At 50.8% G+C, this 17,678-nt stretch overlaps 2 protein-coding genes across 2 annotated transcripts; one reads left to right on the top strand and one right to left on the bottom strand.

Annotated features, from left to right (window-relative positions):
• Positions 1-423: 423 nt before the first annotated feature.
• Positions 424-2,326, top strand: LOC112349453 (pentatricopeptide repeat-containing protein At4g02750-like). Its single transcript, XM_024683898.1, has 3 exons — positions 424-1,050; positions 1,144-2,145; positions 2,240-2,326. Exons 1-3 carry the CDS (start codon positions 424-426, stop codon positions 2,324-2,326), a joined length of 1,716 nt encoding a protein of 571 aa, XP_024539666.1.
• Positions 2,280-4,392, bottom strand: LOC9659270 (purple acid phosphatase 15). Its single transcript, XM_024683897.1, has 7 exons — positions 4,113-4,392; positions 3,866-4,051; positions 3,462-3,795; positions 3,179-3,396; positions 2,935-3,125; positions 2,591-2,881; positions 2,280-2,530 (listed from the first exon to the last, which is right to left on the bottom strand). Exons 1-7 carry the CDS (start codon positions 4,390-4,392, stop codon positions 2,384-2,386), a joined length of 1,647 nt encoding a protein of 548 aa, XP_024539665.1. The 3' UTR covers positions 2,280-2,383.
• Between the last annotated feature and the right edge of the window lie 13,286 nt (positions 4,393-17,678).

Below are 17,678 nucleotides of genomic sequence, written 5' to 3'. Positions count from 1 at the left end.
CCAGGATGGACTACTGGCGGTTGAATGGTCGCCCACGCCCAATCACTCCGGGGATTCCGAGAAACCGGGCACTTTGCCCAGCTCCTGAAATCCTGCGAGGATCTCTGCCATGGCCGATGGATTCACGGCGAGATCCGGCGCAGCGATCACGCAACCAACCTCTTCCTCGCCAACAATCTCATCCAGATGTATGGCCGCCATGGCAGCCTTGCCGACGCCCACGCCGTCTTTGACGAGATCCGCGAGCCTAATGTCTACTCTTGGAACATCCTCGCGCAGGCCTATCTCCTCGCCGGAAACACAAGAGAGGCGAAAGCCCTCTTCGATCAAATGCCCGTAAGGGATGCCGTGTCCTGGACCGCATTGCTTGTGACAAATGCCCAGCAAGGGTATCTTGGAAACGCCTTGGATCTCTTCCATGAAATGCCTACCAGAGATCTCGTGGCCTGGAACGCCATGATACACGCCATAGCAGAGCATGGAAGCTTGGACGAAGCATTAGCAATGTTCCAGAAAATGCCACAGTGGAATTTCTCCTCGTGGAACTCTTTAATCGCAGCATTTGCCAAGAGAGGGCATCTAGGTTCCGCAAAGGAGGCCTTCGATTCCATGCCGGCGCGCAACGATGTGTCTTGGGCGACCATGGTGGCTGCTATGGCTTCCATCGATCGCTCATTGGACGATGCCAGATCCTGCTTCCATCTCATGCCGCAGCACGATCTAGTCTCCTCCTCTGCGATGGCGGTCGCCTTTGACCGTAATGGAGATCTCTCCCTCGCGAAGAAGATCATGGATTCCACGCCCGAGCAGAGCGCCGCGAGCTGGAACGCTTACCTCGAATCTCTCTGGCAGCGCGGAGATGTCACCGCAGTAGACGCGGCATTCGCAGAGATCGCCCAGCGCGATGAGATCAGCTGGACGATCCTGCTCAAAACGCATCGCGAGGATCTGGGCGAGGCGGAATCGATCCACGCGCGCATGCCGAGCTGCAATGCGGTGTCGTCCACGCTCATGATCTCGGCCTACGCGGAGCACGGGCACCTGGAAGAAGCGATTCGCGAATTCGATTCCATGCCCGATCGATCGATCGTGTCGTGGAACGCGATGATCCGGGCATTCGTGGATTGTGGCGAGAGCTTGCAGGAGGCTAAGCGCGTGTTTGATATGATGCCCACGCGGGACATTGTCTCGTGGAACTCCATAGCCCAGGCATATTCCGATCGAGGGTATCTGAGCGAGGGAAGATTCCTCTTTGCGATCATGCCAGCGTGGAATACCATCACTTGGACGGTCCTGATTTGTGCAAATGCCGAGAACGGGTATATTGAGCAAGCACGCAGAGTGTTTACTTCCGTACAAAACGAGAGCGTTGTCACGTCCACGGCGATGATCAAAGCGTACGGAATAAATGGCTATGACGCGAAGGCTTGGAGGGTGTTCATTGAGATGAGAGAGAGAAATGTGGTGTCTTGGACTGCTTTGATTGGAGCAAATGCCTTGTGTGGTCATTTGGATGAGGCAAAGTTGGTTTTTAGCAAGATGCCTTGTTGGGATTTGGTCTCGTTCGATTGCATGCTTGGAGCTCATGCGAACCAGCTCGAGGTCGAGAAGTGTGTGGAGATTTTTGAAACTATGACTTCCCGGAGCATCATCTCCTGGAACGCTTTGCTTGCTGCGTATGCGCTGGATAGTCTCGTGGAGCTCACCAAGTGGACGTTCTCCAAGATGCCCAAGTGGAGCATCGTGTCGTGGAACCTTGTGATGCAAATCTTTGGCCACAATGGACTGGTGGACGAAGCTCGAGCGATGTTTGAGAGCATTCCCAATCGCAACATCATGACTTGGAACGCGATTGTTGCTGCTTATGCCTCAAACGGACAGGGCCGCGTTGGGATCGAGCTTTGTACGAGGATGTTGGTCGAAGGACTCCGCCCGGACAACACCATCTTCATAAGCATCCTCTCGGCTTGCAGCCATGTCGGGCTCTTGGATCAAGGCTTGAGCTTCTTCACGTCCATGATCCGCGACTTTGATCTTACTCCATCCAAGGAACACTACTGCTGCATGGTGGACATTCTCGGCCGTGCCGGGCAGCTAGCCAGGGCCGAGGAGCTCATCGAGACGATGCCATATCTCCCGGACGCGGTAACTTGGTGCACGCTCTTGGGAGCTTGCAAGCTTCACCAGGATGTTACTCGGGCGGATCGAGCGGCAAAGCTCGTGTTCAAGTTGGATCCAGAGAACGCCGCGTCCTACATCGCACTGGCTTGCATCTACGCCGAGCTTCGCAGGAAAGAAGACGAGGTTGCGATACGAAAAGCCATGAGAAGAAAAGGCCTGGCAAAGCGGCCGGGCGCCTCGTTTCTTTGTTTGGAATTCGAGGCTACACAGCAAGGATATCATGGCTTTTGCGATTCGGACAGACTTCCGGCCGCCTCACAATGTATATCTGATCTCCAACGTGGTTCTCGCTGAGGTAAGTGTCTTGATTCCTATGCCAAGTCCAGAGTGCTCGAGTTGGGCTCTCGATCTACAATGCATGAAAAACAGGTCATTAGCCGATGATCAAGCAAGATAGGCAGAGTCTTACCTCGAGGATTCCATGGCCGAAGCTGCTGTCCCGGAACGCACTCCAATCTGGTTGTCTGTCCCAGCAAAACTTTCCAGCTGCCGGACCAGATGTGAAGTTGAATCCACAGTACTCATACGGGACTCCAACGGGATCCGGCGTTGACTCGGGCTTGGGACAAGCCCCCGGATCGTCGGCGTGCTTGATCGCCATGCCTTCCCTGTTGCCGCCATCGCCGACCGTGATGAACAGCGGCGCGCACCGGTCATACTCGTAGTTGTAGACGAGATTCATGCGCTCGTAGGCGTGAACCTGTTAGTCAAACGTGTTGGTCAAAGAAAGAAAAGACAGGCTTGACTACTTACATGCCCAGAGAACACAATGTCAACTCCAAATTTGTACAAGAGATCCTCCATTGACTGCCTCATACACTCGGCTTCCCGGTAGTGGGATTTGTAACTGTTGTACCAAGGTTGATGGAACGCTACAATAAGCCATGGCGTTTCCTCCCGGTCAACGCTCATGAGGTCCTTCTCGAGCCACGCATACTGTTGACCTGGAGCAAAAGGTCAGCCGAAAGTCGTCTCTAGTCAATGATAAGTCAGTTACTTGAATTGCTGTAGTCGATGTAGCCTCCCAGCATGATAAAATGCGCTCCTCCGGCGTTGAACGAGTAGTACATCTTTGTAGGCGAGCCGCTTTCGCGGTATGGAACCGCAAAGCGTGCGTTGTAGGCGACAAAGGTGTTGTTTTGGGCTTGGAGCTCGTATTCGTGATTGCCCTCGATCACCATGGTTGGAACTTTGGATCTCAGACTTTGGAGATATCTGCAAGAAAAGTTCCAAAGTTGTAAGACGAAGAGCTTCGGCGCGATTGTGAAGGAAACACTTGCCTTCCCCAGTAGTCCCACCGAGGTTGATACGTCTCGTGAATCGGCGTCTCCGGGAACGCGCACTTGTAGCACGAAGATCCTGTCCCGTTTGTGACGTAAAGATTGGCGTAGCTCAAATCGCCCACGAACACATTCAAGTCGGGCTTGTTTCTCTGGAGGTGACAAATGGTCGAGGTTGTGTTGTACGTAAGGCCCAGATCACCAACAATCGCGATGCGCTTGGGGTAAAAGTATGGTCCTTTCGCAGGCAGTGTTGTGAACGAGTAAACAGGACTCATGGCTTTGGCGAAAGGATCTCCACATCGGTAGTAGTACGTCGTGCTGGGCTTTAATCCTGTGAGAAAACCAAGATCAGTATGGTCAGTCACTAGCTGATTGTTTTCAAGGAAAGGGAGAGAAAGAACCTTGCAATTTGACGTGATGGATGATTCCTGATGTATAATTGTTGAGTCCCTTGTAAGGATAGAGCTGGCTATAGACCGAAGCTTTGCCAACAGCAAAGTGGTCTAGCTTGAAGATTCCATACTCAACGACGCTCTTGATGAGCGAAGGATTGAGCGGCGTCACGTCCTGTCCGACTTGAAACTCTCCTGATTCATCGAAACCACGTTAGTCGATCAAAACCCTGCAAATCTTTGCTCCATTCCATACCTGTGATCCATGACACAAACATGGAGCTGGAGTCCGTCCCTTGCGCCAAAGCGATTTGCTCGGGGTGGAATCCTGGAACGATCTTGGCGAGGCGAGGATCATCGTTGGGCAGATCATCGCTCCCGATTGGGAGGCGCTCGTCGAGAGCAACAGTCACTGGATCGAAGGGTCCGTCGGCCGTGCTTGGAATCGTCCTCAGCTTGGCGAGACTTTTTGCCGGAGACAAGAGTGCCAGGAAGACTACAAAAATCGTCCACCATGGACGGGACAGCAAAACCATTTTTCTTCCTTGCAGTACAACACCGTATATTTATAATTGGCACAAAAAGGGATTTGACGAATATCCTCTAGATCCTCTCTCCATCCAAACTTGGAGTGGTCTCCACCATTTCCTGGCGAATGCTTGTACGCTCCACAAGCAACGCCAGGCGCAAGAGCTGCAAAACTGTCGCTGTATTTCTTCCAGGATTCTCATCGTTCCTCGTGAGCAAGCTTTGGATTAACGCATACCATGAAGCTATGGAGATGGCGGAGGGCCTTCAATCCTGCCACAGCCGAAAGATATCCATATTCGAATCCAGCACTTGCACACGCCCGGAGACGTGAGCTTATCGAGATGTATGGGCAGTGTCCAAGAAGATGCTACATTTTGGAATTTTAGACCGGCTTTCGGACTGACTGACAAACATGGTTTACCTGAAACCCCAGCTCGAAAAATCAGCCGTTTAACTTTAAGACGCTCAAGGCAAGAGCTCAAAGCATTCCAATATAGAAAGTGATGTCAGATGTATATGTTTTGAAGCATTTTTTATTGTACTTCTCAAGGCAAGTGATCCAAATGTCTGTGAAATTTAGTATGAATTTTTTTATATTAATTCAATATCTGTTTTGATCTTTATATAAGTTTGATACTTGCTATATTCAATTTTGTACGTTTAAGAATGATAAATGAAAAATTCAATAGAAGAATTTGCTTGTTTTGGTGGATGTGTTTTTCAAAGTAAAAAAGTTAAAATAATCAAAATGAAATTTATTTTTTAAGTTGTTTAAGTAATAACGTGATATATCTTTCTTATTGTAAGAATATCAAATGACATTTCCCTAAAGACCATGATATAAATAATTGTTGGAACTTTTGGATCTTCCCTCATAAGCAACCGTAATAAAGTTCTGGGATCTTATCTTCTAGATGGAACTCAGTAAATGGGCTATACAGACTTATTAAGCAACAAAGGATTGCAAGTTAGTGTTAATTAACAAAGGGATGGTGTGATTTTATGAAGTAGTGATCATCCTTATAATTCTGCTGATGGATGTTTTGTACATCTGCAAACTTGTCTTTACAAATATTTTTTTGGGAGAGTTTAGTAGGGAGTGTATTCATTTATAACTTAGAAACTCAAAAAGTGTATGGAAAGTATATAAATTGTGATGCTTTTAGAATGGATTAATTAATACAATCTTAGTATATATTTTAATATGTTACTGTGCTTTGCTTGAAGAAAAACTTGGTTTGCTTGTTTATTTTATATATTAGTTGGTTTTGTGAGTGCATGGAATATGGAAAGGGAATACAGAAATGTGCATATCAATTAACCCAAAAACCCTAGCTTATATACAGGAGCGAGTGGTCCGGATTGAAACCAATCCGACGGCTACCAAAATCCACTACGCTAATATTAGTATACGGCATCGTAGCCGTACACTTGGCCCTCACATCATCCCCTCCTCTCGGAATAATGGAAGGCCGTCAGGGTTCTCTTGTAGATGGGCCGGGATCTGGAGGAACGTCAGGAGGAGGCATCGGTGGATCTGTAGACGGTATTAACTGCTCCTGATCCCTCTGTATGAAGCGTTTTAACCGCTGCACATGCACAATCTCCGGAGGATCAGCCTGCTGAACGTCATGCCGAACCTCATAAACTTGTGGTCCAACTTGCCGCAACACCCGATACGGTCCTTTCCACTGCGCAAGGAGCCCCTTAGATAAACCACGTACCGTAAGATGGGGAAAACGGACTAACACCAAATCATCCACTTTGTACTCCGCTGGTGGATGATGATGGGAATTGTAGCGCCGTTGTTGTCCCACTTGTACGCGGCCTAAGTGTTCAGCAGACTCTGCTCGGACAAGTGGAAGAATGCTTGTCAAATATTGATCCCATGACCTAGCATCAGGAGCTCGTGGCAATCGCGAAGGTAAACCTAGCTCTGTTGGTAATATTGGATCATGACCATATAGAAGTTTATACGGTGAAGCACCAACAGAACTCTGCACCTCTGTGACATAAGCATACCGAAGAGACGGCAAATAACCATCCCAATCCGAATGTTGAAAGTTCACATACTTCGCAATCATCCCTTTGAATGTCCGAACGAGCCGTTCCACCAGACCGTCTGATTGTGGATGATAAGCACTCGTAAAAGTGTGGCGTATCCCCAACCGAGATGTCAAAACATGAAATACCTCAGCCATAAATGCAGGACCATTATCCGAAAGAATCCGTTCTGGACAAGAATGCTGGAACACCACTCGATTGAGGAGGAAGTATCCAACAGCAGTTGCAGAGGCACTAGCAAGAGCACCAACTTCCACCCAACGAGTCAAGTAGTCAGAAGCAATAATAACATACTCATTGCCAGCAGTCGATCGCGGAAAAGGTCCCATAAGATCAAACGCCACCAACTCAAACGGACGAGAAACTGCAATTGACTCCAACCGTCCTTCCGCAGCACAAGGGGGAGTATTAAGAGCTTGGCACCAAACGCAGCTACGCACATACCGGATAATATCACGTCGCATCTCTGGCCAATAGAAAGATCTGCGCAACTTCTCGATGACACGACGGTGTCCCATATGCCCACCTAGAATAGGAGAATCATGGTAGGCATGGAGAAACCGTGGAATAAACACCGAAGGCACCACCAGCCGTAAATGAGCATCAGGATCCGTCCCCACAAAATAAAGAAGGCCATCTTCAAGGCGATATTGAGAATGTAAATGCCGAAAAGGCAAGTCATCAGCAAGTGATGCAGGATTCTCAAACCCATCTCGAAGCCTTCGAATCCACAGCTCAATCTTTTGAGCCTCGCGAACCTCATCCAGAGAAGGTAGATCTTGCTCTACGCCCTGTGGACACTGAACGTCAAGGACAGCAACCGCCGACGGCACAGAATCCTCATCTAGAAAATCCACAGATGCTGGAACAACAGGTTCATCAGAAACATGAGAAGTGAGTGGAGAAGGAAGAGGAGCTCGAGAAAGGGCATCAGCATCAGCCATAGAACTCCCTGGGCGATGAACAACATCGAAATCATATATCTGAAGCTTCAAAGCCCATCGAGCCGTACGACCAACCAGGTTCTTCCGCTTCAATAATGAAGTAACAGCAGCATGGTCACCTTCAAGTAACGTCCGAGAACCATGTAGATAGGTATGAAGTTTCTCGAAACCCCAGACTGCTGCTAAACACTCCTTCTCCGTCGTGGAGTAGTTCATCTCCGCTGGTTGTAATGTACGGCTTATGTATGCAATGGGATGGCGCTGACCAGGCACACTCGAGCTCTCTTGCATCAACACACCTCCAAGACCAATGTCAGAAGCATCCACGCGCAAAATAAAAGGTCGAGTGTAGTCAGGATATGCCAAAACCGGAGGAGTCGTCAATAGCTCTTTGAGATTCACGAACGCCCGCTCACAATCGGGAGACCAGATGAAAGATGACGTTGACGACTTCAGCAACGCTCGCAATGGTAAAGTGCGATCGGAAAGATGATCCACAAAACGACCGAGATACTGCACCTTACCCAAAAAGCGCTGCACATCATTCACACACTTCGGAGTAGGGAACTTTAGAACAGCCACAAGTTTGTCAGGATCAACTTGCAAACCCTCACGAGAAATACGGTACCCAAGATAAGTTGTCCTTGGACCCAAACACGCACTTCGACCGCTTCAGCTTTAAACCAACGTCGCGTAGCCGATCCAACACTTTACAAACATCACGAACATGCTCCTCCCACGTCCCCTCCGAGTGGATCAAGACATCATCAATGAAGTCAGCCGTCACCTCTGGCATATCGCAAAGAACCTCGTCCATCATTCGCTGAAAAGTTGCTGGAGCATTGTTCAAACCAAACGGCATCAACAAAAACTCGTACAAACCAAATGGTGTACGAAAAGCAGTCTTAGGAATATCGTCTTCAGCCATCGGTACTTGCCAATACCCAGAAGCAAGATCTAGCTTGGTGAACCAATGACTTCGCCCCAGACGATCCAAGAGATCAGCAGTGTGAGGAAGAGGGTACACGTTCGGGATCGTCACTTCATTTAACGGACGATAGTCGATGCAGAAACGAATACTCCCATCAGGCTTCGTCACAAGATGAGGTTCACATGCCCAAGGACTCCGCGACTTCCGAATAACACCCTTCTCCAACATCTCCTTGACGTTTGCACATAAAATCTTGATCTCCTTGGGTGACCGACGACGAACAGGAACCTTGATTGGACGAGTGTAAGCCACAAATTTTTCCTTTCCACTTTGCCAGCTTACCTCGCCTATCCGTCCAACACTGCCTTGGCTTTTGCTAAGTTCCCTCGCCAAGGTTCTCGCCTATGGTACCAGCTCCTACTTGGTTTCAGCTACTCACTGCACGAGCAACGGAGTGTTAGCCATCCTTCCATGGATACCCAAATCACTCCCAATCCCCCTCCCCGGGTTAGACTGGACTTAAGGTTCGGCTACACTCCCCGCAAGCACAAGCAGCCAAGCACACCAAGCTTCCAGGTTCCTAACATCCCTTGGTACCACAAGACTTGATCATGGGACCCTCTAAATCCCAAGTCTTGAGTGCAACACTTGCTTCGGGACGCCGGGGCGAAACACCGTGGCCTAGCGGCCCGGTATGGGTACCTCTCGCCCCCCACTTCCATCCCGAAGGAAGGCCCAAGCCCCTAGGAAGGGCGAGGACCAATGAGCCGCATGGTACTCAAATGGGGCACCACTCCACATGAGCCGGGAGCACCGCAATCGGTTTCCCTTTCGGGAGTGGGAGCTGCTCTTGAGCACTTCCTTGGATGGCCCCTCCGGCACCAGCCAAGTCCATGCTCACTCCCACCCAAGGCCCCTCGGTCCCAGTCCCAACCTCAAGTCGGTTTGGAAGCCCAACTGGAGAGTCCCTTCAAAACTGGTTCCTAGACCTCACTATCCCTACTATACTTTTAGAACCCCCTGCAGCCCCCCCCCCCCTGGGAGACGCACGCTTTGGGCTTTCACCCCTTGACCCGTATTAGTATTTGGACTTAGTCTCTGGCTCGATCTCGGACCCGATTTCGGATCCGACTTCGGATTCGGGTTCGGACTCGATCACGGACTCGATCTCAGACCCGATCTCGGACCCGACCTCGGACTCGACCTCGGACTCGGTCTTGGACCCGATTTCGGATCTCGGACTCCGTCTCGAACTCGGTCTCGAACTCGGACTCGAACTCGGTCCCCGAGTCGGTCTCGGACTCGATTCCGGACTCTATCCTCGACTTGGTCCCATCCGATGAACTCTTTGTCACTTCGGTCAAGCTTTTGGGGATCCTTTAGCCTACGACATCTCGGGGAGTCGGTTCCTTACAACTCCACCACCCATAGAAGAAGTTCGATGCCCACATCGAACGTCTCGTTTTATCCTACGACTTGTTGTCCATATCTCCGGGGGCATCCCCCCACTTAGCGGTGTGCCTAAGTTAGCCTCCCCGGCCAAGAGCCCATGACAACGGAATATAGGTGTCCCTATACTCCTCACCTCACCACGCCCTAGTATAGGGTCGGGACTTGAACCCAGCCTTGCTTTACTAGGGGGTTGGGACTCGAACCCAACCTCCGTAGAATACGTCTACGGATTCGACATCCCCGCAGGGAGTCGGGCGTAGTGCCCTACGCCTGGTCGACCTATCCAACCCATGCTAATTAGCTTACCTTTGGCGCGCCTTCGGGTCCCAACATATGCCATTTGCTCAACTTTGCAAATTGATATTTTTAATTGAATTTTGCATAAGTACATAAAGTTCTGCCTTGCAGAAATTCCTCCACTAGATCTCGTGCGTTCGCTAGGTTCTCCTCCGGTTCCCATGTTGCTTCGCAGTGTGGAAATCCTTTCCACTTCACATGGAACTCTCTCACCTCGCGTCCTTGTCGCTTGCTCTTGCGCGCATTGAGGATGGCCTCGACTTCGTATTCCTCTTCCCCTTGGATAACCTCAGGTAAAGGTCTCACTTGGTCCTTGCGAAGCGGATCCTCAAAGTACGGCTTGAGTAAGTTCACGTGGAACACTGGGTGCATCTTCCCCATCTCTCGAGGAAGTCGGAGTCGGTAAGCCACTTTACCGATTCGTGCCTCAATTTCATAAGGCCCCGCGAACCTGCTTAAGGAACTCAAGATCAATTCATTTACAGGAATACATGTGTCTTTACCTTTGGGTCAACTTTCGGCTGATCCAGCTTGGTAGTCTGAGGTTCTTGGTGTTCAGCCACACCTTCTCCCCAGCTTGGAACTCCACATCCCGACGCTTTTGGTTCGCGTACTTAGTTTGCCTTTGTTGAGCCCGTTCCAAGGAATCCCTCACTAGATTCCAAATGTTGAGTCTTTCCGCCGTGAATGCCTCCACTGCGGGTAACTCTCCATGATACTCGGCCACGCCGAGTTCCACAGGACCTTCAATAGCTCGCCCATTGATGACTTCCCATGGACTCACCCCGATGCTTGAGTGTGGTGAGTTGTTATAACACATTTCCGCAAGTCCCAAATGACTTACCCAGTCGGTCTGGTCTCCCGAGACATAGCATCGCAAATAATCCTCCAGCTGCCTATTCACCCTTTCCGTTTGTCCGTCTGTCAAGAAGTGTTAGTGCCATCAATCTTGACTTAATACCCATTACCTGTCTGTGGGTGATAGGCTGTGCTGAATTTCAATTTGGTGCGATACTGTTCTAGGAGTGTCCTCCAAAACCTACTAGTGAAGATCTTATCTCGATCTGAGATAATCACTTCCGGCCTTCCCCGCACTCGAACCACTTGTTCAAAGAACAGCTTCGCCACACCTTCCGCATCCACGTCCGTTGTGGTGGGTATGAAATGTGCCATCTTTGAAAATCGGTCCACCACCACGAATATCGCATCGAACCCCTCGCTTGGGGGTAGTCCCGTGATGAAGTCCATCGTAAGACATTTCCACGGGCGATCTGGAATTGGGATGCTTTGCAACAAGCCCCCACTAGCCTTAGTCACGGCTTTGACCTGTTGACATGTTGGACATGTCTTTACATAGTCTTGGACGTCCTTAGCCATATCTGGCCAATGGTACTTCCTCTTGAGTAAGCCCATCGTCTTGGGCACTCCGCCGTGTCCCGCAAGAGGTCCGTCATGACACTCTTCTAAGGCCACCTTCCTTAGTTCCCCTTCTGGAACATACACCCTCGTTTGCTTGTAATAAATGAGTCCGTTGCGTTCCGCATAGCCCGTTTTCTCTTCCGTTGGCAGCTCACCTCTCTGGTGAGCTTCCCGCGCCTCTAGATTCCTCAGCAACACTTCTTGTGCTAGACCATTGTTCTCATATGCTGTCCGCACATCGTCCCAGAAGGTTGCTGTTGCACTGGATATTGCCAACTTCAAGCTCGCTTTTCGACTTAGCGCATCCGCCACGATGTTGCTCTTCCCAGGCTTGTACAGAATTTCGCAATCAAACTCGGCCAAGGCATTGGCCCACCGACCTTGTTTCCCTCTTAGGTCGGGCTGTGACAAGAAGTGTTTCGTTGCCACATTGTCCGTGTAAACCTTGAAGTGTCTCCCAAGGTAGTGTCGCCACTCCTTGAGTGCCTTGACCACCGCAAACAATTCCTTCTCATGGGCAGGCCACTTCCGTTGAGCCTTGTCCAGCTTCTTCGAGAAGAACGCTACCGGATGGTTGTCTTGCTTCAGAACTGCGCCCAACGCAAAGTCCGAAGCATCCGTTTCTACCTCAAAGTCCTTACCAAAGTCTGGCAATGCCAATACGGGAGCCTTCCTCAACTTCCCTTTGAGGTGGACGAATGCCGCCTCGCATTCTGCTGTCCATACCATCTTCCCTTTTCCTGTTTGGTCCGTTAAGGGCAGGGCTACTCTCGAATAGTGTCTGATAAACTTTCGATAGTAGTTGCATAGCCCCAGGAACGCCCTCAACTCATGTACATTCGATGGTCGCTCCCATTCCTGGATCGCTTGGACCTTCTCCGGGTCCACCTTGAGCCCGTCCTGGCCCACCACGTGCCCGAGAAACTTTACCTCTTGTTGAGCAAAGTCACATTTGCTCTCTTTAGCATACAGCTTGTGTTCCCTTAGTTTCTCAAACACCTTCGCCAAGTGTTCGGCATGCTCTTCTAGCGTCTCGCTATAGATCAGGATGTCGTCGATATAGACGACCACGAAGTGATCCAGATAGGGTACAAAGACGTGGTTCATTAGCGCCGAAAACGTTGCCGGCGCATTACATAGCCCGAAGGGCATCACCAGAAACTCAAAGCTCCCATACCTCGTTCGACAGGTTGTCTTCTCGACATCTTCCTCGGCTACCCTGATCTGGTAGTATCCTGACCTTAGGTCAATCCTCGAGAAGTATTTTGCCTTTCCCAACCTATCGAACAGGTCCTCAATCCTTGGCAAAGGGTACTTGTTCTTCTTTGTATACTTGTTGAGCAAGCGGTAGTCTATGCACATGCGCATAGATCCATCTTTCTTTTTCACAAATAACACCGGCGCCCCATACGGCGACTTGCTCAACCTAACATACCCTTTGTCCACCAACTCCTCTAGTTGGCACTTGAGCTCCTTGAGTTCTTTTTCGTTCAAACGATAAGGGGGACGAACCACTGCCTCAGCACCCTCGACCAGCTCAATCTTATGTTCTATCGGTCGTGCTGGGGGCAGCCCCGCCGGTAGCTCCTCCGGCATGGTATCCTGGAATTGGTCCAACACCCGCTGGATCACTAAAGGCACTTCTTCCGTTCTTGTCTTTTTGTCACTCTTCACCGAGAGTAAGCACAAAAAGGCTGCCTTAGTTCCTTTAGTGAGTTGTCCTCTCGTGGACACCAGGTTTAAGCAGGATTCTTTGGCCTTGCTTTGCCCTACCTTTAGATCCTGGGCTTCCACCCTAGATCTTCTTCCTTGGGCATTCGCCAGTACCACAAGGTTCCTACCTTGTCCATGTAGGGCTACCACGAACCGATTGAACCAATCCATTCCGAAGATCACGTCAAATCCCGCCATGTCCAACACGGTGAAATCCATGTCTACCTTCCATGTCCCTACTTCGACTTTCGCTTGTCGAAGTACCTCATCGGTGCTTTGGCTACCTTGAACAAACTCTATAGTCCTTGGTTCGCCTAGCCGCTGCACCGTTAGTCCGGCTTGCCGGACTATGTCTGCAGCCACAAAATTATCCGAAGCACCCGTGTCAATAAGGATCTTAACAAAGCTACCTCCGAGCTTCCCTCGGAGGGCTAGTAGATGTCGCGAACGACTCTCTACCAAAGTTGCTCGTGTAATGAGTAACTTTGAGTTAGGGACTGGATCACATACCTCATTTTGGACTTCGCCCGACTTGATGGCCATATTGGCTCTGGCCTTCTTCGGGTAGGGACATTCCCTCGAAAAGTGTCCCGCTTCACCGCAGTTATAGCATACGTTGTTTCCCACGCTGCTATATGACTTGACCTTCTTATCCGTGGGTTTGTCTCTTTTCGCTTGACTCCCCCACGTACTTGCTCGCTGGCCACCGGATTTGCCTTTCCGAAATCCCGAGGACTCATTCTTAGAGAAACTCTTCTTGAATTTCCCCCTGCTATATGTTCCCCTCGGTTTGGCCCCTTTGTGAAACGTGGATCCCAACCCCGTCGTGTTCCCCTTTCGCAGGTTATCATTGAAATGCACCTTGATGGCCGCATCCAATGCTTCCTTGTAGTTGGTCGGGTTCCAGCGCATCACCTCACCGCGAGCCCAGGTTTGCAAACCTGATATAAAGGCATGGAACGCATCCATATCCCCCATGTCCGTGACAAGTATCCTCTTTGCCATGAACCCATTCACATATTCCTGGATGGTTCCAGTCTGCTTCAGCCTACTCAGCTCATCTCTCAGATGCAGAGTGGCATTCAGAGGAACGTATGTCGCGCGGATCCTCGCCTTCATCATGTCCCAGGTGGCCACCGGTCCTTCGTTGGCCTCCGTTGTTCTCCACCAAGACTTGGCATTATCTGCCAAGTATGGTTTTGCACATGGGACCTTCTCCGAGCTCGGTAACCGTAACGCTCGGAAGTAGTCCTCCATATCGTAAAACCAATCCTCCACAACCTTATAGTCGTTCACTCCCTTGAACACCGGTGGGGGCTTTGGTTTGTACTTGGGAACTGCCTGAGGGACTGATTCCACTTCGGTCTGTTCGACCTTGTCTGGTTTTGCCTCAATCCCTGCCGAAGGGTCCGCACCTTCTGCGCTGCCAGCATCCGCAGTCTTTCGCCTTTTCTTCCGTTTCTCGTCACGCTTTAGCTTGCGTACGAGAGTCTCCAGCAGGGCATTGGTCTGCGCCAATTGACCTTCTAGAACGTCCAATCGAGCCTTGGACGACCGAACCTCGCCACCGGACTCCTGTTTGGAAGTTTCCTCACTAGAGTCCTCCTCATGCAAGGATTCCTCATCCATAGCCTCTTGTTCGACCGGAGGCTCCAGCTCTGGCGGAGGTTCTGTCTCCGCCTGGGTTCGCTTACGCCCTACCCTTGCCATCTCCCAGCAATCCGCCTCTATCCTTCGCTAGAACTGAGGAGAAGGCTCCGATACCAAATTGTAAGCCACAAATTTTTCCTTTCCACTTTGCCAGCTTACCTCGCCTATCCGTCCAACACTGCCTTGGCTTTTGCTAAGTTCCCTCGCCAAGGTTCTCGCCTATGGTACCAGCTCCTACTTGGTTTCAGCTACTCACTGCACGAGCAACGGAGTGTTAGCCATCCTTCCATGGATACCCAAATCACTCCCAATCCCCCTCCCTGGGTTAGACTGGACTTAAGGTTCGGCTACACTCCCCGCAAGCACAAGCAGCCAAGCACACCAAGCTTCCAGATTCCTAACATCCCTTGGTACCACAAGACTTGATCATGGGACCCTCTAAATCCCAAGTCTTGAGTGCAACACTTGCTTCGGGACGCCGGGGTGAAACACCGTGGCCTAGCGGCCCGGTATGGGTACCTCTCGCCCCCCACTTCCATCCCGAAGGAAGGCCCAAGCCCCTAGGAAGGGCGAGGACCAATGAGCCGCATGGTACTCAAGTGGGGCACCACTCCACATGAGCCGGGAGCACCGCAATCGGTTTCCCTTTCGGGAGTGAGAGCTGCTCTTGAGCACTTCCTTGGATGGCCCCTCCGGCACCAGCCAAGTCCATGCTCACTCCCACCCAAGGCCCCTCGGTCCCAGTCCCAACCTCAAGTCGGTTTGGAAGCCCAACTGGAGAGTCCCTTCAAAACTGGTTCCTGGACCTCACTATCCCTACTATACTTTTGGAACCCCCTGCAGCCCCCCCCCCCTGGGAGACGCACGCTTTGGGCTTTCACCCCTTGACCCGTATTAGTATTTGGACTTAGTCTCTGGCTCGATCTCGGACCCGATTTCGGATCCGACTTCGGATTCGGGTTCGGACTCGATCACGGACTCGATCTCGGACCCGATCTCGGACCCGACCTCGGACTCGACCTCGGACTCGGTCTTGGACCCGATTTCGGATCTCGGACTCCGTCTCGAACTCGGTCTCGAACTCGGACTCGAACTCGGTCCCCGAGTCGGTCTCGGACTCGATTCCGGACTCTATCCTCGACTTGGTCCCATCCGATGAACTCTTTGTCACTTCGGTCAAGCTTTTGGGGATCCTTTAGCCTACGACATCTCGGGGAGTCGGTTCCTTACAACGAGCATCCCCGGTGGGAATGGGATGACGTGTGGCAATCTTGGCCCCAGACGATAGGTCAAATTCAAAGAGATCAGAATACTCCTTCATGAGCTGATCAACAGCTGCAACACAAAGATCATCGGAGGGATCGGAAAAGGGAAGAGCAGAACAAGATGGAAACACAAGAGGAAATAATGGGGGAACAAAAGTAATGGAAGCAGAGGTAGAAGTAGAGGGACGAAGAGGTACAGAAGTGAGAGGAATGGATGAAACATAAGGAAGTATGAGACAAGGGGGAAAAGCCTCAAAGTCACACTTGGCATGATTGTGCTGCAACCAATCCATACCAAGAATGAGGTCAAAAGCTTGACTCGGCACCACCCGCAACGACTGCAACTCAAGCTCGAGATCGCCCACACGCACAACCAGGTCCGCCTCATCTCGTGCACATGCATGTGTACGGTTGTTGCCATAAAGAATGAAAACTGGATCCGCCGCACGACGCAAGTGTAGACGACAACGTGTGGCAACAGGTCGAGCAATAGAAGATAAACTCGAACCTGTATTAACCAACACGGAGAGAAGAATAGGAGACCTCTTGTTATAAAAACGAGCTTGGAAAGTAAACACTGGATGAACCGGTGCCGAGTGAACCCCTTGATGATACTCCCGAAAGAAAGATGGAGGGGTCACTAACTTATTCGCGCAAGGTCCCTCCATTACTCGCGCGACTCCTCGTTTCCCGAATGCACCTCGGTATCCAAACCTTCCACCACAGCAGCACCAACAGGACATTGCTGACGCCAAGGTCTCCACCCAGGAAATGGAGGTTGCCAATCCGGAAAGCGCCGACAACGCCGATAAGTATGACCAACTTCATCACACGCCCAGCAACGAATGTCACGGCCACGACCACGTCCTCGCCCTTGTCCTTGGACTCGAGTAGCAGCAGCATCAACCTCCATGGGAACAGGACCATCACTCATAGGAAGTGGAGCTGAAGGACGTGTAGCAAGAAGTGGAAGAGGCGACGTCTCATAACGTTGTGCCAAGCGAAGAGCATCGTCAAGAGTGGCAGGAGCAAGTGCATGCACAAGTCCGACAAGATCTTGACGAAGTGCTGGCCACAGCATTCCTAGCTTGATCCGCTCCGACATATTTGGCTCCGCACGAAGCAAAAGACTTCGGAAACGAACGCCAAATTGCATCACCGACTCAGATGGTCCTTGGCGAAGACGATGCAATTGTTGGAAGGCATCATCACAATCGTCGGCGTGTCCGAAGGCGCGTTTGAAGACGTCCGGAAGAACACTCCAATCGCCACGAGTAGCTACGCTCAATCCATTGTACCACTGCAATGCCGTCCCTTGAAGACATGTGGGGAACTCACGCAAACGCCGAGCATCATCCCAAGAATGATATGTGGCAATCACCGTGAAGTGATCGAACCAATGGTACACATCATCCTCAGGATTCCCACGAAAGAACTCCGGCCGAACGCGAGGATTGGCACCAAAAGCAGGAGGAGTTGTACCATGTGCCGTGAACGCCGCCATCAACTGAGTTTGGTTGTTCAATTGCAGGCGCATAGCATCAAGCAATTGAACC

The sequence above is a fragment of the Selaginella moellendorffii genome, unplaced genomic scaffold (genome assembly GCF_000143415.4).
Source record: "Selaginella moellendorffii unplaced genomic scaffold, v1.0 SELMOscaffold_39, whole genome shotgun sequence".
NCBI classification, from domain to species: domain Eukaryota; kingdom Viridiplantae; phylum Streptophyta; class Lycopodiopsida; order Selaginellales; family Selaginellaceae; genus Selaginella; species Selaginella moellendorffii.
Note: the sequence above shows the minus strand (reverse complement) of the source record. Positions and strands in the feature narration are given on the sequence as shown.